The 24122-nt window shown below is 49.8% G+C and overlaps 2 protein-coding genes across 5 annotated transcripts in view; both read left to right on the top strand.

The window, feature by feature from the left end:
• Positions 1-1772, top strand: part of dtwd2 (DTW domain containing 2) — a gene marked incomplete at its 5' end in the record, with an annotated part of 24442 nt that extends 22670 nt beyond the window's left edge. The window contains 2 exons of one of the 2 annotated variants that reach the window (XM_079847291.1): positions 1220-1348; positions 1432-1772. In XM_079847291.1, coding sequence (XP_079703417.1) covers positions 1220-1348; positions 1432-1602 — 300 coding nt within the window. In that variant the 3' untranslated portion in view covers positions 1603-1772. The remainder of the gene's footprint in view (positions 1-1219; positions 1349-1431) is intronic. The other variant, XM_079847292.1, reaches the window with a different exon arrangement.
• A 110-nt stretch (positions 1773-1882) lies between these two features.
• stard4 (StAR related lipid transfer domain containing 4) lies at positions 1883-21736 on the top strand. Of its 3 annotated transcripts, none has more exons than XM_079847293.1 (6): positions 1883-2008; positions 2857-2943; positions 3038-3087; positions 3159-3288; positions 17648-17762; positions 20596-21736. In XM_079847293.1, exons 2-6 carry the CDS (start codon positions 2857-2859, stop codon positions 20826-20828), a joined length of 615 nt encoding a protein of 204 aa, XP_079703419.1. In that variant the 5' UTR covers positions 1883-2008; the 3' UTR covers positions 20829-21736. The 3 variants fall into 3 exon arrangements, with proteins under 3 accessions (XP_079703419.1, XP_079703421.1, XP_079703420.1); XM_079847295.1 differs by having other exon boundaries at positions 3041-3087; XM_079847294.1 differs by lacking the exon at positions 1883-2008 and having other exon boundaries at positions 2835-2943.
• Positions 21737-24122: the final 2386 nt, after the last annotated feature.

The raw sequence follows: 24122 nt of genomic DNA on the forward strand, positions 1-24122 counted from the left end.
CTTATTTTTGTCCGCGTTACTCTTAAGGTTACGATTTCCAAACCTTTAGTTATACTTAGGGAAATGACGGTTTTATGCAACACTTAACGCTTTTTAAGGGATTATTTAAGTGAAAAAACAGCATTTAAGGGAAATTCTAAGTGTTTATGACGTTTCACTTAAAGAAACCCTTAAGTAACACTTAAGGGTTTTTTTTCTGCAACACCCTTAGGTTTAAGGGAAACATAAGGGCGAACTTAAGGGAAAATTACACTTAAGGTGCTTTATGCAACCGGGCACTGTCCCTTTAAGGCCCTGAGAGGAACTATTATGTGTTAGTAGTGCAAGATAGATTTATAAAGGAAACGGGTGTAAAATAGTAAAATTCTAATAACAATACACACCTGTGCCAGAATGTGTGCAGTGGGCATTACCACACACACACACACACACACACACACACCTGTGCCAGAATGTGTGCAGTGGGCATTACCACACACAGACACACACACACCTGTGCCAGAATGTGTGCAGTGGGCATTACCACACACAGACACACACACACCTGTGCCAGAATGTGTGCAGTGGGCATTACCACACACAGACACACACACACACACACACACACACACCTGTGCCAGAATGTGTGCAGTGGGCATTACCACACACAGACACACACACACACACACACACACACACCTGTGCCAGAATGTGTGCAGTGGGCATTACCACACACACACACACACACCTGTGCCAGAATGTGTGCAGTGGGCATTACCACACACACACACACACACACACCTGTGCCAGAATGTGTGCAGTGGGCATTACCACACACACACACACACACACACACACACACACACCTGTGCCAGAATGTGTGCAGTGGGCATTACCACACACACACACACACACACACCTGTGCCAGAATGTGTGCAGTGGGCATTACCACACACACACACCTGTGCCAGAATGTGTGCAGTGGGCATTACCACACACACACACACACACACCTGTGCCAGAATGTGTGCAGTGGGCATTACCACACACACACACACACACACACACACACACACACACACACACACACCTGTGCCACAGGCGAAGTGATCACAGTAACAAAACTGAAAAAGACACAAGTGTCCATTAGGTCGCACAAGGGCTAACCACATGACCTGTCACTCACGTGAGATCAGCCAATAGGAGCCCGGCGAGTGTTCACCTGTCCTCTGTGCCGCAGGTTCAGCTCCGCAGCGCCACCTCCAGTCAGTACGTGATCCGCACACAACCCAACAACATGTGTGTGTCCACGCTGGAGTGTGCGGCCGTCGCACTAGCCATCATGGAGAACAACCTCGGCATCCAGGAGGTGTGTGTTCACAACGAGTGTCTCACGGTCTGGTGTGTGTGTGTGTGTGTGTGTGTGTGATATCTGTGTGTGTGTTTCTGCAGGTGCTCCTCAAGCCTCTTCAGGCTCTGTGCTCCTTCCAGCTCCAGCACGGCGCTCAGGTCCACCACAGCAAAGAGCACCTCATCAGAAGCGGGACGTACAACAAGATCATGCCCAAAAACAAGCGCAAGATCCGCCGGATGCAGAAGCTCATCAGCAGCCAGGACATATGAGACTTTACTATCAAATAACCTTTCTCAGCTTTTGTATTATTATTATTTTTTGGTAGTTTGTCTGTTTTAACATGAGATGATGGTTTACTAAGCAACTGTGTGGATGAAACTTCGTCTGTTCTCTGTGTTTGTTGACTGTGATTGTAGAAATAAAGCGGTTTGATGTGTGATTGTGCGTTGCGCCCTCTGGTGTCCCATTACTGTAGCGCAGCTGAGAGGCTGACCGAACAACATCCGAGATTTAACAAGCCAATCAGCTCGCGAGTATGAGCTCCACGCTCTGCGCTTGACCAATCAGGGTAAATACATTTAAGGCGGGCTGTCCAGCGTATTGACATCGTGCAGAAATGACAGAGAAATCAACAGGCTAGAGTCACTTCATCTGAGCGAATATTCGCCGACACAGGTACGACATGGTCATAGTTATTTATTCATTTACCTGCTCTCATTCATTATAGATGCTTGATCAGCTGTTTGTGATTTTAGATGATTTCTGAGAGTTTGTAAAATGCTAAAGAAAACTTATTGACGAGTTATGAGTGATTTTATTTTGATTTAAATGCAGTAATAGTCATAATTTTGAATAGTTTGCATTTCAGCTTGGCAGTTATTACGTAAATTATATGCAACATAATATTTCCAGTTATAACATGTGTTCATCATGGATGTGTGCAATATCAGTTATATTGTGTTTCAGATGGGCAGTTACTACATTAATCACACGATAATAATGTTGTGTTTCAGATGGGCAGTTACTACATTAATCACACGATAATATCAGTAATGTTGTGTTTCAGATGGGCAGTTACTACATTAATCACACGATAATATCAGTAATGTTGTGTTTCAGATGGGCAGTTATTACATTAATCACACGATAATAATGTTGTGTTTCAGATGGGCAGTTATTACATTAACAACACAATTTCGCCTATAATGTATATTTTCTTTTATGACGGGCAGTTACTACATTAATCACACGATAATATCAGTAATGTTGTGTTTCAGATGGGCAGTTATTACATTAATCACACGATAATATCAGTAATGTTGTGTTTCAGATGGGCAGTTATTACATTAATCACACGATAATAATGTTGTGTTTCAGATGGGCAGTTATTACATTAATCACACAATTTCACCTATTATGTATATTTTCTTCTATGACGGGCAGTTACTACATTAATCACACGATGGTTAGGGTTAGTTAGGTTATTACATTAATCACACGATAATATCAGTATTGTGTTCCAGATGGGCAGTTTATCGCGGCAGCTTCGGGAAACGCTCGTCTCGTATCACAGTCTGAATGAAACCGAGTGGAACATCGCTAAGAAATCAGTCAGTTCCCTTTAAATCTTGTCAGGTAAATGTTTCCCGCGTGTGAGTTTAGCGCGTTTCAAACACGTCAGTTGTTCTTCTCCGCTTCTTTCAGAAGGATGTGACCGTTTGGAGGAAACCATCGGACGAGTTCGGCGGCTTTCTGTGAGTTTAAAGTCGCTAAACAGCAGCGCTAATCGAGGGAAGCAGTTATGAACGATGGTTTGTTTGTGCAGATATAAAGCCCAAGGAACTGTGGCGGATAATCCGGGCAGGATCATCGAGTTCATGATTCCCGGACCCCGCAGGCTGGAGTGGGACAGTCTGATGACGTCACTGGAGATCGTGGAAACGCTGGACGAGCCGGTGAATGTCCATGTTAATGTGCAACTGGGTTATGAAAGCTGGTGAATGTTCAACACGCGATAAACTGACCATAAACACCCTATTATCTTTAGATGATTCCTCCAGAATCGTGCAGATTTACGTCTATTCAGGGTTAAACATTCTATGACAGCCATTTAACGCTGTAAAGCCTGAAATGAAATCATTGTCAGACTTTATATATATATATATATATATATATATATATATATATATATATATATATATATATATATATAATTAGAAGAACAGTTTATTGAAGCTTTAGACAAAAAAGCTTGTTAAGGATAATATTTTTCATTGATCTTTATAACACTATAGCAGATACGGACATAAAATGTGTATAAATATCAATATCTTCCAATAATATGTCTTAGTAAGATGAAATTGAATGCTTAGTTTTATGATCAAAGCTCAGTAGTTTTAAACATATAATACAACCATGATTGAGAGATGAACAAACAAACCTTCCCCAAAAGCCTGATGATCATATTTAATACTCATGATTCTTATAATAAATGAAAAATATTATTTTTCATTTACTCGAGCTTCTCGTGTCTTTCTGCGGTCAGATCTCAAGGAAACGCAAGAAAGACACAAGAAGCTCGAGCTGGAGTTAGTGCGGTCACGCTGAAAGACTCGAGAAGCTCGAGCTGGAGTTAGTGCGGTCACACTGAAAGACACGAGAAGCTCGAGCTGGAGTTAGTGCGGTCACACTGAAAGACACGAGAAGCTCGAGCTGGAGTTAGTGCGGTCACACTGAAAGACACGAGAAGCTCGAGCTGGAGTTAGTGCGGTCACACTGAAAGACACGAGAAGCTCGAGCTGGAGTCAGTGCGGTCACACTGAAAGACACGAGAAGCTCGAGCTGGAGTTAGTGCGGTCACACTGAAAGACTCGAGAAGCTCGAGCTGGAGTTAGTACGGTCACACTGAAAGACACGAGAAGCTCGAGCTGGAGTCAGTACGGTCACACTGAAAGACACGAGAAGCTCGAGCTGGAGTCAGTACGGTCACACTGAAAGACACGAGAAGCTCGAGCTGGAGTTAGTGCGGTCACACTGAAAGACTCGAGAAGCTCGAGCTGGAGTTAGTACGGTCACACTGAAAGACACGAGAAGCTCGAGCTGGAGTTAGTGCGGTCACACTGAAAGACACGAGAAGCTCGAGCTGGAGTCAGTGCGGTCACACTGAAAGACACGAGAAGCTCGAGCTGGAGTTAGTGCGGTCACACTGAAAGACTCGAGAAGCTCGAGCTGGAGTTAGTACGGTCACACTGAAAGACACGAGAAGCTCGAGCTGGAGTCAGTACGGTCACACTGAAAGACACGAGAAGCTCGAGCTGGAGTCAGTACGGTCACACTGAAAGACACGAGAAGCTCGAGCTGGAGTTAGTGCGGTCACACTGAAAGACTCGAGAAGCTCGAGCTGGAGTTAGTACGGTCACACTGAAAGACACGAGAAGCTCGAGCTGGAGTCAGTGCGGTCACACTGAAAGACTCGAGAAGCTCGAGCTGGAGTTAGTACGGTCACACTGAAAGACACGAGAAGCTCGAGCTGGAGTTAGTGCGGTCACACTGAAAGACTCGAGAAGCTCGAGCTGGAGTTAGTGCGGTCACGCTGAAAGACTCGAGAAGCTCGAGCTGGAGTTAGTGCGGTCACACTGAAAGACACGAGAAGCTCGAGCTGGAGTTAGTGCGGTCACACTGAAAGACTCGAGAAGCTCGAGCTGGAGTTAGTGCGGTCACACTGAAAGACACGAGAAGCTCGAGCTGGAGTTAGTGCGGTCACGCTGAAAGACTCGAGAAGCTCGAGCTGGAGTTAGTGCGGTCACACTGAAAGACACGAGAAGCTCGAGCTGGAGTTAGTGCGGTCACACTGAAAGACACGAGAAGCTCGAGCTGGAGTCAGTGCGGTCACACTGAAAGACACGAGAAGCTCGAGCTGGAGTTAGTGCGGTCACACTGAAAGACTCGAGAAGCTCGAGCTGGAGTTAGTACGGTCACACTGAAAGACACGAGAAGCTCGAGCTGGAGTCAGTACGGTCACACTGAAAGACACGAGAAGCTCGAGCTGGAGTCAGTACGGTCACACTGAAAGACACGAGAAGCTCGAGCTGGAGTTAGTGCGGTCACACTGAAAGACTCGAGAAGCTCGAGCTGGAGTTAGTACGGTCACACTGAAAGACACGAGAAGCTCGAGCTGGAGTTAGTGCGGTCACACTGAAAGACACGAGAAGCTCGAGCTGGAGTCAGTGCGGTCACACTGAAAGACACGAGAAGCTCGAGCTGGAGTTAGTGCGGTCACACTGAAAGACTCGAGAAGCTCGAGCTGGAGTTAGTACGGTCACACTGAAAGACACGAGAAGCTCGAGCTGGAGTCAGTACGGTCACACTGAAAGACACGAGAAGCTCGAGCTGGAGTCAGTACGGTCACACTGAAAGACACGAGAAGCTCGAGCTGGAGTTAGTGCGGTCACACTGAAAGACTCGAGAAGCTCGAGCTGGAGTTAGTACGGTCACACTGAAAGACACGAGAAGCTCGAGCTGGAGTCAGTGCGGTCACACTGAAAGACTCGAGAAGCTCGAGCTGGAGTTAGTACGGTCACACTGAAAGACACGAGAAGCTCGAGCTGGAGTTAGTGCGGTCACACTGAAAGACTCGAGAAGCTCGAGCTGGAGTTAGTGCGGTCACGCTGAAAGACTCGAGAAGCTCGAGCTGGAGTTAGTGCGGTCACACTGAAAGACACGAGAAGCTCGAGCTGGAGTTAGTGCGGTCACACTGAAAGACTCGAGAAGCTCGAGCTGGAGTTAGTGCGGTCACACTGAAAGACTCGAGAAGCTCGAGCTGGAGTTAGTGCGGTCACACTGAAAGACACGAGAAGCTCGAGCTGGAGTTAGTGCGGTCACACTGAAAGACTCGAGAAGCTCGAGCTGGAGTTAGTGCGGTCACGCTGAAAGACTCGAGAAGCTCGAGCTGGAGTTAGTGCGGTCACACTGAAAGACACGAGAAGCTCGAGCTGGAGTTAGTACGGTCACACTGAAAGACACGAGAAGCTCGAGCTGGAGTCAGTGCGGTCACACTGAAAGACACGAGAAGCTCGAGCTGGAGTTAGTACGGTCACACTGAAAGACACGAGAAGCTCGAGCTGGAGTTAGTGCGGTCACACTGAAAGACACGAGAAGCTCGAGCTGGAGTTAGTGCGGTCACGCTGAAAGACACGAGAAGCTCGAGCTGGAGTTAGTGCGGTCACGCTGAAAGACACGAGAAGCTCGAGCTGGAGTTAGTGCGGTCACACTGAAAGACTCGAGAAGCTCGAGCTGGAGTCAGTGCGGTCACACTGAAAGACTCGAGAAGCTCGAGCTGGAGTTAGTACGGTCACACTGAAAGACTCGAGAAGCTCGAGCTGGAGTTAGTGCGGTCACACTGAAAGACACGAGAAGCTCGAGCTGGAGTTAGTGCGGTCACGCTGAAAGACACGAGAAGCTCGAGCTGGAGTTAGTGCGGTCACACTGAAAGACACGAGAAGCTCGAGCTGGAGTTAGTGCGGTCACGCTGAAAGACACGAGAAGCTCGAGCTGGAGTTAGTGCGGTCACACTGAAAGACTCGAGAAGCTCGAGCTGGAGTTAGTGCGGTCACACTGAAAGACTCGAGAAGCTCGAGCTGGAGTTAGTACGGTCACACTGAAAGACTCGAGAAGCTCGAGCTGGAGTTAGTGCGGTCACACTGAAAGACTCGAGAAGCTCGAGCTGGAGTTAGTGCGGTCACACTGAAAGACACGAGAAGCTCGAGCTGGAGTTAGTGCGGTCACACTGAAAGACACGAGAAGCTCGAGCTGGAGTTAGTGCGGTCACGCTGAAAGACACGAGAAGCTCGAGCTGGAGTTAGTGCGGTCACACTGAAAGACTCGAGAAGCTCGAGCTGGAGTTAGTGCGGTCACACTGAAAGACTCGAGAAGCTCGAGCTGGAGTTAGTACGGTCACACTGAAAGACTCGAGAAGCTCGAGCTGGAGTCAGTGCGGTCACACTGAAAGACTCGAGAAGCTCGAGCTGGAGTTAGTGCGGTCACGCTGAAAGACTCGAGAAGCTCGAGCTGGAGTTAGTGCGGTCACACTGAAAGACACGAGAAGCTCGAGCTGGAGTTAGTGCGGTCACACTGAAAGACTCGAGAAGCTCGAGCTGGAGTTAGTGCGGTCACACTGAAAGACTCGAGAAGCTCGAGCTGGAGTTAGTGCGGTCACACTGAAAGACACGAGAAGCTCGAGCTGGAGTTAGTGCGGTCACACTGAAAGACTCGAGAAGCTCGAGCTGGAGTTAGTGCGGTCACGCTGAAAGACTCGAGAAGCTCGAGCTGGAGTTAGTGCGGTCACACTGAAAGACACGAGAAGCTCGAGCTGGAGTTAGTACGGTCACACTGAAAGACACGAGAAGCTCGAGCTGGAGTCAGTGCGGTCACACTGAAAGACACGAGAAGCTCGAGCTGGAGTTAGTACGGTCACACTGAAAGACACGAGAAGCTCGAGCTGGAGTTAGTGCGGTCACACTGAAAGACACGAGAAGCTCGAGCTGGAGTTAGTGCGGTCACGCTGAAAGACACGAGAAGCTCGAGCTGGAGTTAGTGCGGTCACGCTGAAAGACACGAGAAGCTCGAGCTGGAGTTAGTGCGGTCACACTGAAAGACACGAGAAGCTCGAGCTGGAGTTAGTGCGGTCACACTGAAAGACACGAGAAGCTCGAGCTGGAGTCAGTACGGTCACACTGAAAGACACGAGAAGCTCGAGCTGGAGTTAGTGCGGTCACACTGAAAGACACGAGAAGCTCGAGCTGGAGTTAGTACGGTCACACTGAAAGACACGAGAAGCTCGAGCTGGAGTTAGTGCGGTCACACTGAAAGACACGAGAAGCTCGAGCTGGAGTTAGTGCGGTCACACTGAAAGACTCGAGAAGCTCGAGCTGGAGTTAGTGCGGTCACGCTGAAAGACACGAGAAGCTCGAGCTGGAGTTAGTACGGTCACACTGAAAGACACGAGAAGCTCGAGCTGGAGTTAGTGCGGTCACACTGAAAGACACGAGAAGCTCGAGCTGGAGTCAGTGCGGTCACACTGAAAGACACGAGAAGCTCGAGCTGGAGTTAGTGCGGTCACACTGAAAGACTCGAGAAGCTCGAGCTGGAGTTAGTGCGGTCACACTGAAAGACTCGAGAAGCTCGAGCTGGAGTTAGTGCGGTCACACTGAAAGACACGAGAAGCTCGAGCTGGAGTTAGTGCGGTCACACTGAAAGACTCGAGAAGCTCGAGCTGGAGTTAGTGCGGTCACACTGAAAGACTCGAGAAGCTCGAGCTGGAGTTAGTGCGGTCACACTGAAAGACTCGAGAAGCTCGAGCTGGAGTCAGTGCGGTCACACTGAAAGACTCGAGAAGCTCGAGCTGGAGTCAGTGCGGTCACACTGAAAGACACGAGAAGCTCGAGCTGGAGTTAGTGCGGTCACACTGAAAGACTCGAGAAGCTCGAGCTGGAGTCAGCACGGTCACACTGAAAGACACGAGAAGCTCGAGCTGGAGTTAGTGCGGTCACACTGAAAGACACGAGAAGCTCGAGCTGGAGTTAGTGCGGTCACACTGAAAGACTCGAGAAGCTCGAGCTGGAGTTAGTACGGTCACACTGAAAGACTCGAGAAGCTCGAGCTGGAGTTAGTACGGTCACACTGAAAGACTCGAGAAGCTCGAGCTGGAGTTAGTACGGTCACACTGAAAGACACGAGAAGCTCGAGCTGGAGTTAGTGCGGTCACACTGAAAGACACGAGAAGCTCGAGCTGGAGTTAGTACGGTCACACTGAAAGACACAAGAAGCTCGAGCTGGAGTTAGTGCGGTCACACTGAAAGACACGAGAAGCTCGAGCTGGAGTTAGTGCGGTCACACTGAAAGACTCGAGAAGCTCGAGCTGGAGTTAGTGCGGTCACACTGAAAGACTCGAGAAGCTCGAGCTGGAGTCAGTGCGGTCACGCTGAAAGACTCGAGAAGCTCGAGCTGGAGTTAGTACGGTCACACTGAAAGACTCGAGAAGCTCGAGCTGGAGTTAGTGCGGTCACACTGAAAGACACGAGAAGCTCGAGCTGGAGTCAGTGCGGTCACACTGAAAGACACGAGAAGCTCGAGCTGGAGTTAGTGCGGTCACACTGAAAGACACGAGAAGCTCGAGCTGGAGTTAGTGCGGTCACACTGAAAGACTCGAGAAGCTCGAGCTGGAGTTAGTGCGGTCACACTGAAAGACACGAGAAGCTCGAGCTGGAGTTAGTACGGTCACACTGAAAGACACAAGAAGCTCGAGCTGGAGTTAGTGCGGTCACACTGAAAGACACGAGAAGCTCGAGCTGGAGTTAGTGCGGTCACACTGAAAGACACGAGAAGCTCGAGCTGGAGTTAGTGCGGTCACGCTGAAAGACTCGAGAAGCTCGAGCTGGAGTCAGTGCGGTCACGCTGAAAGACTCGAGAAGCTCGAGCTGGAGTTAGTACGGTCACACTGAAAGACTCGAGAAGCTCGAGCTGGAGTTAGTGCGGTCACACTGAAAGACACGAGAAGCTCGAGCTGGAGTCAGTGCGGTCACACTGAAAGACACAAGAAGCTCGAGCTGGAGTCAGTACGGTCACACTGAAAGACACTAGAAGCTCGAGCTGGAGTCAGTACGGTCACACTGAAAGACACGAGAAGCTCGAGCTGGAGTCAGTGCGGTCACACTGAAAGACTCGAGAAGCTCGAGCTGGAGTCAGTACGGTCACACTGAAAGACACGAGAAGCTCGAGCTGGAGTTAGTGCGGTCACACTGAAAGACTCGAGAAGCTCGAGCTGGAGTCAGTACGGTCACACTGAAAGACACGAGAAGCTCGAGCTGGAGTCAGTGCGGTCACACTGAAAGACTCGAGAAGCTCGAGCTGGAGTCAGTGCGGTCACACTGAAAGACACGAGAAGCTCGAGCTGGAGTTAGTGCGGTCACACTGAAAGACACGAGAAGCTCGAGCTGGAGTCAGTACGGTCACACTGAAAGACACGAGAAGCTCGAGCTGGAGTCAGTACGGTCACACTGAAAGACACGAGAAGCTCGAGCTGGAGTTAGTGCGGTCACACTGAAAGACTCGAGAAGCTCGAGCTGGAGTCAGTACGGTCACACTGAAAGACACGAGAAGCTCGAGCTGGAGTTAGTGCGGTCACACTGAAAGACACGAGAAGCTCGAGCTGGAGTTAGTGCGGTCACACTGAAAGACACGAGAAGCTCGAGCTGGAGTTAGTGCGGTCACACTGAAAGACACGAGAAGCTCGAGCTGGAGTTAGTGCGGTCACACTGAAAGACACGAGAAGCTCGAGCTGGAGTTAGTGCGGTCACACTGAAAGACACGAGAAGCTCGAGCTGGAGTCAGTGCGGTCACACTGAAAGACTCGAGAAGCTCGATCTGGAGTTAGTGCGGTCACACTGAAAGACACGAGAAGCTCGAGCTGGAGTCAGTGCGGTCACACTGAAAGACACGAGAAGCTCGAGCTGGAGTTAGTGCGGTCACACTGAAAGACTCGAGAAGCTCGAGCTGGAGTTAGTGCGGTCACACTGAAAGACACGAGAAGCTCGAGCTGGAGTTAGTGCGGTCACACTGAAAGACACGAGAAGCTCGAGCTGGAGTCAGTGCGGTCACACTGAAAGACTCGAGAAGCTCGAGCTGGAGTTAGTGCGGTCACACTGAAAGACTCGAGAAGCTCGAGCTGGAGTCAGTGCGGTCCCACTGAAAGACACGAGAAGCTCGAGCTGGAGTTAGTGCGGTCACACTGAAAGACTCGAGAAGCTCGAGCTGGAGTTAGTGCGGTCACACTGAAAGACTCGAGAAGCTCGAGCTGGAGTTAGTACGGTCACACTGAAAGACTCGAGAAGCTCGAGCTGGAGTTAGTGCGGTCACACTGAAAGACACGAGAAGCTCGAGCTGGAGTTAGTACGGTCACACTGAAAGACTTGAGAAGCTCGAGCTGGAGTTAGTGCGGTCACACTGAAAGACTCGAGAAGCTCGAGCTGGAGTTAGTACGGTCACACTGAAAGACTCGAGAAGCTCGAGCTGGAGTTAGTGCGGTCACACTGAAAGACTCGAGAAGCTCGAGCTGGAGTCAGTGCGGTCACACTGAAAGACTCGAGAAGCTCGAGCTGGAGTTAGTGCGGTCACACTGAAAGACACGAGAAGCTCGAGCTGGAGTCAGTGCGGTCACACTGAAAGACTCGAGAAGCTCGAGCTGGAGTTAGTGCGGTCACACTGAAAGACACGAGAAGCTCGAGCTGGAGTTAGTACGGTCACACTGAAAGACACGAGAAGCTCGAGCTGGAGTCAGTGCGGTCACACTGAAAGACACGAGAAGCTCGAGCTGGAGTTAGTACGGTCACACTGAAAGACACGAGAAGCTCGAGCTGGAGTTAGTGCGGTCACACTGAAAGACACGAGAAGCTCGAGCTGGAGTTAGTGCGGTCACGCTGAAAGACACGAGAAGCTCGAGCTGGAGTTAGTGCGGTCACGCTGAAAGACACGAGAAGCTCGAGCTGGAGTTAGTGCGGTCACACTGAAAGACACGAGAAGCTCGAGCTGGAGTTAGTGCGGTCACACTGAAAGACACGAGAAGCTCGAGCTGGAGTCAGTACGGTCACACTGAAAGACACGAGAAGCTCGAGCTGGAGTTAGTGCGGTCACACTGAAAGACACGAGAAGCTCGAGCTGGAGTTAGTACGGTCACACTGAAAGACACGAGAAGCTCGAGCTGGAGTTAGTGCGGTCACACTGAAAGACACGAGAAGCTCGAGCTGGAGTTAGTGCGGTCACACTGAAAGACTCGAGAAGCTCGAGCTGGAGTTAGTGCGGTCACGCTGAAAGACACGAGAAGCTCGAGCTGGAGTTAGTACGGTCACACTGAAAGACACGAGAAGCTCGAGCTGGAGTTAGTGCGGTCACACTGAAAGACACGAGAAGCTCGAGCTGGAGTCAGTGCGGTCACACTGAAAGACACGAGAAGCTCGAGCTGGAGTTAGTGCGGTCACACTGAAAGACTCGAGAAGCTCGAGCTGGAGTTAGTGCGGTCACACTGAAAGACTCGAGAAGCTCGAGCTGGAGTTAGTGCGGTCACACTGAAAGACACGAGAAGCTCGAGCTGGAGTTAGTGCGGTCACACTGAAAGACTCGAGAAGCTCGAGCTGGAGTTAGTGCGGTCACACTGAAAGACTCGAGAAGCTCGAGCTGGAGTTAGTGCGGTCACACTGAAAGACTCGAGAAGCTCGAGCTGGAGTCAGTGCGGTCACACTGAAAGACTCGAGAAGCTCGAGCTGGAGTCAGTGCGGTCACACTGAAAGACACGAGAAGCTCGAGCTGGAGTTAGTGCGGTCACACTGAAAGACTCGAGAAGCTCGAGCTGGAGTCAGCACGGTCACACTGAAAGACACGAGAAGCTCGAGCTGGAGTTAGTGCGGTCACACTGAAAGACACGAGAAGCTCGAGCTGGAGTTAGTGCGGTCACACTGAAAGACTCGAGAAGCTCGAGCTGGAGTTAGTACGGTCACACTGAAAGACTCGAGAAGCTCGAGCTGGAGTTAGTACGGTCACACTGAAAGACTCGAGAAGCTCGAGCTGGAGTTAGTACGGTCACACTGAAAGACACGAGAAGCTCGAGCTGGAGTTAGTGCGGTCACACTGAAAGACACGAGAAGCTCGAGCTGGAGTTAGTACGGTCACACTGAAAGACACAAGAAGCTCGAGCTGGAGTTAGTGCGGTCACACTGAAAGACACGAGAAGCTCGAGCTGGAGTTAGTGCGGTCACACTGAAAGACTCGAGAAGCTCGAGCTGGAGTTAGTGCGGTCACACTGAAAGACTCGAGAAGCTCGAGCTGGAGTCAGTGCGGTCACGCTGAAAGACTCGAGAAGCTCGAGCTGGAGTTAGTACGGTCACACTGAAAGACTCGAGAAGCTCGAGCTGGAGTTAGTGCGGTCACACTGAAAGACACGAGAAGCTCGAGCTGGAGTCAGTGCGGTCACACTGAAAGACACGAGAAGCTCGAGCTGGAGTTAGTGCGGTCACACTGAAAGACACGAGAAGCTCGAGCTGGAGTTAGTGCGGTCACACTGAAAGACTCGAGAAGCTCGAGCTGGAGTTAGTGCGGTCACACTGAAAGACACGAGAAGCTCGAGCTGGAGTTAGTACGGTCACACTGAAAGACACAAGAAGCTCGAGCTGGAGTTAGTGCGGTCACACTGAAAGACACGAGAAGCTCGAGCTGGAGTTAGTGCGGTCACACTGAAAGACACGAGAAGCTCGAGCTGGAGTTAGTGCGGTCACGCTGAAAGACTCGAGAAGCTCGAGCTGGAGTCAGTGCGGTCACGCTGAAAGACTCGAGAAGCTCGAGCTGGAGTTAGTACGGTCACACTGAAAGACTCGAGAAGCTCGAGCTGGAGTTAGTGCGGTCACACTGAAAGACACGAGAAGCTCGAGCTGGAGTCAGTGCGGTCACACTGAAAGACACAAGAAGCTCGAGCTGGAGTCAGTACGGTCACACTGAAAGACACGAGAAGCTCGAGCTGGAGTTAGTGCGGTCACACTGAAAGACACGAGAAGCTCGAGCTGGAGTTAGTGCGGTCACACTGAAAGACACGAGAAGCTCGAGCTGGAGTTAGTGCGGTCACACTGAAAGACACGAGAAGCTCGAGCTGGAGTTAGTGCGGTCACACTGAAAGACACGAGAAGCTCGAGCTGGAGTCAGTGCGGTCACACTGAAAGACTCGAGAAGCTCGATCTGGAGTTAGTGCGGTCACACTGAAAGACACGAGAAGCTCGAGCTGGAGTCAGTGCGGTCACACTGAAAGACACGAGAAGCTCGAGCTGGAGTTAGTGCGGTCACACTGAAAGACTCGAGAAGCTCGAGCTGGAGTTAGTGCGGTCACACTGAAAGACACGAGAAGCTCGAGCTGGAGTTAGTGCGGTCACACTGAAAGACACGAGAAGCTCGAGCTGGAGTCAGTGCGGTCACACTGAAAGACTCGAGAAGCTCGAGCTGGAGTTAGTGCGGTCACACTGAAAGACTCGAGAAGCTCGAGCTGGAGTCAGTGCGGTCCCACTGAAAGACACGAGAAGCTCGAGCTGGAGTTAGTGCGGTCACACTGAAAGACTCGAGAAGCTCGAGCTGGAGTTAGTGCGGTCACACTGAAAGACTCGAGAAGCTCGAGCTGGAGTTAGTACGGTCACACTGAAAGACTCGAGAAGCTCGAGCTGGAGTTAGTGCGGTCACACTGAAAGACACGAGAAGCTCGAGCTGGAGTTAGTACGGTCACACTGAAAGACTTGAGAAGCTCGAGCTGGAGTTAGTGCGGTCACACTGAAAGACTCGAGAAGCTCGAGCTGGAGTTAGTACGGTCACACTGAAAGACTCGAGAAGCTCGAGCTGGAGTTAGTGCGGTCACACTGAAAGACTCGAGAAGCTCGAGCTGGAGTCAGTGCGGTCACACTGAAAGACTCGAGAAGCTCGAGCTGGAGTTAGTGCGGTCACACTGAAAGACACGAGAAGCTCGAGCTGGAGTCAGTGCGGTCACACTGAAAGACTCGAGAAGCTCGAGCTGGAGTTAGTGCGGTCACACTGAAAGACACGAGAAGCTCGAGCTGGAGTTAGTGCGGTCACACTGAAAGACTCGAGAAGCTCGAGCTGGAGTTAGTACGGTCACACTGAAAGACTCGAGAAGCTCGAGCTGGAGTTAGTGCGGTCACACTGAAAGACTCGAGAAGCTCGAGCTGGAGTTAGTGCGGTCACACTGAAAGACACGAGAAGCTCGAGCTGGAGTTAGTGCGGTCACACTGAAAGACACGAGAAGCTCGAGCTGGAGTTAGTGCGGTCACACTGAAAGACACGAGAAGCTCGAGCTGGAGTTAGTGCGGTCACACTGAAAGACTCGAGAAGCTCGAGCTGGAGTTAGTACGGTCACACTGAAAGACTCGAGAAGCTCGAGCTGGAGTTAGTGCGGTCACACTGAAAGACTCGAGAAGCTCGAGCTGGAGTCAGTGCGGTCACACTGAAAGACTCGAGAAGCTCGAGCTGGAGTTAGTGCGGTCACACTGAAAGACACGAGAAGCTCGAGCTGGAGTTAGTGCGGTCACACTGAAAGACTCGAGAAGCTCGAGCTGGAGTTAGTGCGGTCACGCTGAAAGACTCGAGAAGCTCGAGCTGGAGTTAGTGCGGTCACACTGAAAGACTCGAGAAGCTCGAGCTGGAGTTAGTACGGTCACGCTGAAAGACTCGAGAAGCTCGAGCTGGAGTTAGTGCGGTCACACTGAAAGACACGAGAAGCTCGAGCTGGAGTCAGCACGGTCACACTGAAAGACACGAGAAGCTCGAGCTGGAGTTAGTGCGGTCACACTGAAAGACACGAGAAGCTCGAGCTGGAGTTAGTGCGGTCACGCTGAAAGACTCGAGAAGCTCGAGCTGGAGTTAGTGCGGTCACACTGAAAGACTCGAGAAGCTCGAGCTGGAGTTAGTACGGTCACACTGAAAGACTCGAGAAGCTCGAGCTGGAGTTAGTGCGGTCACACTGAAAGACACGAGAAGCTCGAGCTGGAGTCAGCACGGTCACACTGAAAGACACGAGAAGCTCGAGCTGGAGTTAGTGCGGTCACACTGAAAGACTCGAGAAGCTCGAGCTGGAGTTAGTGCGGTCACACTGAAAGACTCGAGAAGCTCGAGCTGGAGTTAGTGCGGTCACACTGAAAGACTCGAGAAGCTCGAGCTGGAGTTAGTGCGGTCACACTGAAAGACACGAGAAGCTCGAGCTGGAGTCAGTGCGGTCACACTGAAAGACTCGAGAAGCTCGAGCTGGAGTCAGTGCGGTCACACTGAAAGACTCGAGAAGCTCGAGCTGGAGTTAGTGCGGTCACACTGAAAGACTCGAGAAGCTCGAGCTGGAGTTAGTGCGGTCACACTGAAAGACACGAGAAGCTCGAGCTGGAGTTAGTGCGGTCACGCTGAAAGACTCGAGAAGCTCGAGCTGGAGTTAGTGCGGTCACACTGAAAGACACGAGAAGCTCGAGCTGGAGTTAGTGCGGTCACACTGAAAGACACGAGAAGCTCGAGCTGGAGTCAGTGCGGTCACACTGAAAGACACGAGAAGCTCGAGCTGGAGTCAGTGCGGTCACACTGAAAGACACGAGAAGCTCGAGCTGGAGTTAGTGCGGTCACGCTGAAAGACTCGAGAAGCTCGAGCTGGAGTTAGTGCGGTCACACTGAAAGACACGAGAAGCTCGAGCTGGAGTTAGTGCGGTCACACTGAAAGACACGAGAAGCTCGAGCTGGAGTCAGTGCGGTCACACTGAAAGACACGAGAAGCTCGAGCTGGAGTCAGTGCGGTCACACTGAAAGACACGAGAAGCTCGAGCTGGAGTCAGTGCGGTCACACTGAAAGACACGAGAAGCTCGAGCTGGAGTCAGTGCGGTCACACTGAAAGACACGAGAAGCTCGAGCTGGAGTCAGTGCGGTCACACTGAAAGACTCGAGAAGCTCGAGCTGGAGTCAGTGCGGTCACACTGAAAGACTCGAGAAGCTCGAGCTGGAGTTAGTGCGGTCACACTGAAAGACTCGAGAAGCTCGAGCTGGAGTTAGTGCGGTCACACTGAAAGACACGAGAAGCTCGAGCTGGAGTTAGTGCGGTCACGCTGAAAGACTCGAGAAGCTCGAGCTGGAGTTAGTGCGGTCACACTGAAAGACACGAGAAGCTCGAGCTGGAGTTAGTGCGGTCACACTGAAAGACACGAGAAGCTCGAGCTGGAGTCAGTGCGGTCACACTGAAAGACACGAGAAGCTCGAGCTGGAGTCAGTGCGGTCACACTGAAAGACACGAGAAGCTCGAGCTGGAGTTAGTGCGGTCACGCTGAAAGACTCGAGAAGCTCGAGCTGGAGTTAGTGCGGTCACACTGAAAGACACGAGAAGCTCGAGCTGGAGTTAGTGCGGTCACACTGAAAGACACGAGAAGCTCGAGCTGGAGTCAGTGCGGTCACACTGAAAGACACGAGAAGCTCGAGCTGGAGTCAGTGCGGTCACACTGAAAGACACGAGAAGCTCGAGCTGGAGTCAGTGCGGTCACACTGAAAGACACGAGAAGCTCGAGCTGGAGTTAGTGCGGTCACACTGAAAGAGTTCTGATGGAGAGTAGATGATCAGAGATCCACAGGCTAATGTGCGCGTCAGAGATGATCAAGTCGCTTTACAGGGTTAATCTGTCCTTGTTTCTGTGTGGCTCGATACAAGCGTGTGCAGAGCTGAGCTGGACGAGTGTGTGTGTGTGTGTGTCCAGGGCTGTTGTGTTGTGAAATATTCCACCGCAGGGCAGCTGTGGAACATCATCTCTCCGCGGGAGTTCGTGGACTTCTCCTACACCTGTGATTATCAGCGCGGCCTGATGTCCTGCGGTCAGTGTGTGTGTGTGTGTGTGTGTGTGTGTGTGTGTCCTGATGTCCTGCGGTCAGTCTCGCTCTGTGTGTGTGTGTGTGTGTGTGTGTGTGTGTGTCCTGTCCTGCGGTCAGTCTCGCTCTGTGTGTGTGTGTGTTGCTGATTCCTGACCGTGTGTGCGTGTGTGTGCGTGTGTGTGTGTGTTAGGGCTGTCACTTTTTATTCGATATTTGAATATGCATTCGAACATGACCTGAGATATCTGAAATCGAACTATAAATAAACTATCCGGTTTTTAAAGTGCCATGTTTTGCGCATTTTTGACAGTCTATGATTAGACCGTTTGCTTTATTGTTTGCCATTTGATCCAGTAGCGGCCACTCGTCCACACTACTGCGTTTTCGTTTAGAAACGGAGAATTAAAACGAATACGATCTCCGTCCACACCAGCGTTTTAGCTGCGTATTAGAATTGATCTCCGTCCACATTAAAACGACTGAAAACGCGGATCACGTGACCATTCACCAACATTGGGCATGCGCGTGCCGGTGTAAACCTAGAGACTTTCAAACATAGACTGTAAAAAAAATGCTTTCAAACATCAAAATGTCATTTATTAATATGTATTTGTGTCAAAATGACATATAAACATCTTTTCCTATTCTATTTTGCCTGGAAACGCTTCCAACACACTTGAAAAGTAGCATGAAAAATAGGCGTCGGTTCTATTTCTAGCATGCACGCATTTACCGCGCGAGCCGCGCCTGAAGCCTTGTTTACTTTCGCCTGGCTCCGCTGCGCGAGTCTCCGCAGACTGCGCGCGCACCTCCCCGAACGGACGAGGCGTTTATACTCGACGCGCTGGCCGTTTTACTATTCTGTGAAACGACTCCAGTAATTGTCCTCTAAACCATCAGGAATCAGCGGTGAGAAGAAGAAAGCTATACACACGGGACAATGTTTATAGTACACCACCACCAATACCACACTACAAAAAGAATCGTGTAAAACCCAGTAAACCCCTGAGATTATTACTCGTGACAATAAAACTAAATATATAGATATGAGAATGTGTATAAAAACATATTTTCTAATTTCACTTAACATTTCATTAAGTTTCGTGAACATTTTTATTAAACATGGACCTTTGTTCATTAAAAATACTTTTTATGCTATTGTATGCTCATTTTTTAAATGTAAGCAACTCATTTAGACGTGCAAACTGGTGCCGGTGTGGTGAGAAGTTCGAGCTCGGCCAGATTCGGCTCGAAGTCGTTCATCTTCGGATGCGGCGCCGCGCGCGTTGTTACAAAAAATGTCGCGCACACCGCCAGGCGAAATTGGGTCTTGCGAACCCAACGCGCACGACCGCCCCTTCCGCAATGACGTCATTTTTGCCGTGCGCACCTTCGCGCTCGTGCGGACACGTCGAGTATAAACAAGGCTTGAGATGCGGCAGTTTCTTACTGTAAGAAACTGTTCCAGTGGGTGGAGTTTACTGGTACTGAATATTACCTGTGTATACGCCATGACTGATGACACCCAATCACAGAGCCGAGCGTGAGCCTCTACTACGTCATCGTTTCTAAAGTCCTCCGTTTTGACCCGTCCAGACTAAAACGCCCTCCGGAAATTCAAAACAAAAAACGGCGTTTCTAAACTTCTCCGTTTTGGGTCTCCGTTTTTGCCATTTTAGTGTGGACGGGAGGTGCAAACGTAGCAAAAGGTCTCCGTTTTTAAACCAAAACGCAGTAGTCTGGACGGGTCAAAACGGAGGACTTTAGAAACGATGCCGCAGAGGCTCCCGCTCGGCTCTGTGATTGGGTGTCATCAGTCATGGCGTATCTCTGCTAGCAGCGGTTGTGCCAGTAGATTCTGCATGTTACACTGCTATAACTGCCCACATGCGGCGAAGGCAAGCTATTATTCCAGCGATCTGTGACAATTCCCGTGTGCAGCGGCGGTATCGACCAACCAGCGCATGGTGGGATAATTTTATCAATGAAGTTGTGTTTACACCGGCAAGCGCATGCCCAGTGTTGGTGAATGGTCACGTGATCCGCGTTTTCAGTCGTTTTAATGTGGACGGAGATCAATTCTAATACGCAGCTAAAACGCTGGTGTGGACGGAGATCGTATTCGTTTTAATTCTCCGTTTCTAAACGAAAACGCAGTAGTGTGGACGGGGCCTGACCGTACAGTAGCGTAGGCCCATGACCAGATCAAGCGATTATAGCCAATAGCCAGCCTGTTCTGAAAATGGAAGATAACGACAAGACTAAAGAGACCGCGCTGTAATTCCTGCCTATTACACACACACACACACACACACACGAGACGTGTGTCAGTATCAAGTTCTCTTTCGGGCTTGAACAAACCACAACACACAAATTATGCCAAATGTCCGTTTGGTCGAGTGTCCTCATTAGAGCGGTCTTAAATTATTTAAATTAAGTCTTAAATGAACGTAGAGATGTGAGAAATGCGACGCGTGTCAGATCGCGTCTCTGTCCGCAGCGGCTGCTCTTAAAGTGGCGTTAATGCTAATCAAAGAACGAAGGGACGAGAGTGCATTCCTCACTCAGACCCGGCGCCAGGAGGGTGATTACACCGGTCGCCTGATCATGAGCGCTCTCGCTATCTCTAGCACACCTCCGGCCAGCGGCTCCCTCACCAAGCGCAGCGAAACTCCGCTGTGGCGTTTCCTGACGGATCGTTAACTTCATTTTACTCGTAGATATTCTATTATATTCGAATACGTTGCTTGATATTCGATATCCGTTCGAATTTGATTTTTCTCAAAAGTGGCAGCCCTAGTGTGTGTTGCTGATTCCTGACCGTGTGTGTGTGCAGGCGTGAGCGTGGATCACCCCGAGCGGACCCCAGGGCTGGTTCGGGGGTTTAATCACGCGTGTGGCTGGTTCTGTGTGCCGACGGAGGATCCCGATCTCAGCTCTCTGACCGGATACATCCAGACGGATCTGAAGGGAATGATCCCGCAGAGCGCTGTGGACTCGGCCATGGCGGCGGGACTGGTGCGGTTCTACCGGGAGCTCACACACGCTCTGGCAGCGGAGCCTCCGTGACACACACACACACACACACACACACACACACACACACACGCTCTGGCAGCGGAGCCTCCGTGACACACACACACACACACACACACACACACACACACACGCTCTGGCAGCGGAGCCTCCGTGACACACACACACACACACACACACACACACACGCTCTGGCAGCGGAGCCTCCGTGACACACACACACACACACACACACACACACACACACACACGCTCTGACAGCGGAGCCTCCGTGACACACACACACACACACACACACGCTCTGGCAGCGGAGCCTCCGTGACACACACACACACGCACACACACACACACACACACACACACGCTCTGGCAGCGGAGCCTCCGTGACACACACACACACACACACACACACACACACACACACACACGCTCTGGCAGCGGAGCCTCCGTGACACACACACACACACACACACACACACACACACACACACACGAGATCCGTATGCCATAATGCTGTGGATCAGAACTCTGACGCTGGACACTCTTATTTATTATTGCACCTCATATCTTGTTTTTGTTCACATTTGCTTTGGTTTAATGTGATTAAAAACATTGTAATCGTTTAATGCTGGTATTTTTCATAAAATTATGTTTTTGAAAAAAAATCCTATAAATAATTTCCTGAGATTCTCCTTCGTTTATTTATACAGCGCTTTTACAACACAGAGTTTCAGAGCAGCTTTACAGAGATAACAGGAGAATAATGCAGTAAAGTTTGTTTCCAGAAGACAATAGCGTCTCAGTCCAGGGCCCGTTTCAGAAAGGAGGTTCAACCAACTCTGAGTTAAAGCTTGATCTCTGAGTTGACTTACCCTGAGATGGGAAACTCTGAGTTCTCGGTTACAGATCAGCTGAAATGAGTTAGTTCAGTCAACTCTGAGTTAAGCCTGGAACACACCAAGCCGACGCCGACGAACTAGCGCTGATGAAAGCCGACTGTTGTCGCCTCGCGTCGGGGTAAAAAGCTGCACTTGAACACACCGAGAGAACTCCTGCCGACTGTCAGCTATGGGCGTTCTGCGCCTGCGTGTAAATGAGACAACTGTCTATTTTTGCAGATATATTCATCTATATTCATCATTCAAAAAGGGAAACGGACGCTGCCGGCTGCAGATACACAAACGTAAACAAAGCAGTGCGCGCTTACCGTTTTGAATATCAAACCTGCTAAACACTTTATTATGACCGCCGCTAGCGTAGCTGTGAAAGCGGTCATATAGGGATTGTCAAAGGTTTTTTTTTTTTTTCCCCGTCTACTGAATTTTTCGTCAACGATACCAGGGACACCGAAACACCGGGGAACATGAAATTTGGTGGGCATGTAGCCCCACTAGACTTTTACGGAAAAATTTCGTTTGGTCCCCGGGGGTCACCCCCCCCCCCGTGCTGGGCCCCCCCAAACCCAAAAAATGCAGTTTTTCCTAAATAACTACCTGAACCGTGGCACCGAGGATGAAGAAATTTGTATGGTATGTTGGTCTTAAGGGCCCACATCAACCTAGCCCATAATCACTCATTTGTGATTGCGCCCCTCCCATAAAAAATGAAAATGCAATATTATTCTGCTTTAATCGCCCCTATCTTCAGTTGAGATGTTCAGAACTGCACCATATTTCATGTGTATGATTAACTTGACATCCTCTGGGGGTATGCTAAGTTTCGTAGAATTTCATCCATGGGGGGGGTATAAAATAAATTCATTTATGTGCACATTTAGTGACTGTACACTCATCGGCCTGTAGATGGTGCTGTTGAGCGAAGGGTTGCTGATTTAGGATGATACTGTCACACACACACATGCAGGAATACAAACAAACGCAAGCATGCACACACACTGACATCCACACGCACAGACACACACACACAAACACACACGCGCACACACATGTACGCATGCAGGGGGAGGGGGAGGGGGGGGGGAGGAGGGGAGGGGGGGGGGGAGGAGGGGGGGAGGGGGGAGGGGGAGGGGGGGAGGGCGCAATGGATAAGACACATGCCTTTGGTGTGAGAGACCCGGGTTCGAATCCACTGTGAGACACCAATGTGTCCCTGAGCAAGACACTTAACCCCTAGTTGCTCCAGAGGCGTGCGACCTCTGACATATATAGCAATTGTAAGTCGCTTTGGATAAAAGCGTCAGCTAAATGAATAAATGTAAATGTAATGTAAATGTAATCTAAAAGTAATCTAAATACTGTAATTTAATTAAGGGGATTACTCTTAATTCTTCTGTAATTTAAAGTAAAATCTGATGTAATTGCATTAGACTATAGAACAATTCTGTATATTTAACATACATTTTTAAAAGGTATATTTTTAATGTAACCTTCTCCCTTTACACTCTGGTCAATTCAAGAATAATTCATGCAATTGTATATTGCTTATTTGAAAGCATTAAAAGTGCTGTTTCTTGTCTCTCCTTGTATTGTTCAAGTGGTTGAGGTTGATATGGGATTTAGTAATTAGCAATAATTAGACCAATAATTTATAAAGATAGTCATTATTACATTAATTTAATTACACTGTTGAAGATGTCATTTGTGCGTCGGACGGTTGCCTCCGCCGAAGTCCATTAATACCTGATAATGGACACCTCGAAGGGCATTAACCCGCTTATACCATGGTTACTTACGAAAGAAAGAAATATTTAATCAATTAATAATACTTTAATGTGTTTTAGAGTAAAAATCGTGAGGGTTTTTATTTATTAAGTCGAGCGCACTATTTAATATCTCCCGTATACAGGCGTTGCCAAGCAACGTGTCCACAGCGACCCGACCGCAGCCGTGGATCAGTGAGTTTGAGCCAGCGCAATCATTTAGAACTGTCATCAGGCAAATTGACGGGACGCCTTTCCTAGGTGTACATTATCACTTTTTAACGGACACCCTGCAGCCAATCAGAATCGAATATTCACCCAGACCATGGTATAACAGAGGTGAAACTGAAAGAACAGTACGTTATTCAACCTAATTTTAATGTTCATATGCAATCCTGCAGGCATTAAAGGAGACATATCATGCTTTTAAATCGTTCCTTTTAACATATAAATCATACATTTGTAGTCTATATAAAGCGGAACTGCAATGCTTGGGTCTGAATTCCTCATTATTATAGCTCCACAGGCCCCTTTTCTACCCCTTTTCTGATGTGCGTCTGAGAGCAACTCGTTTTGGTGCGGTCTCCTTAAATACAATTGAGACACTTCATACCCCCCCCCCCCTTCCCCTCTCTCCAGGTGACACTCGGTTCAACTCCACCCCGTTC

This window comes from Squalius cephalus (genome assembly GCF_949319135.1).
Source record: "Squalius cephalus genome assembly, chromosome: 17".
Lineage (NCBI taxonomy): Eukaryota > Metazoa > Chordata > Actinopteri > Cypriniformes > Leuciscidae > Squalius > Squalius cephalus.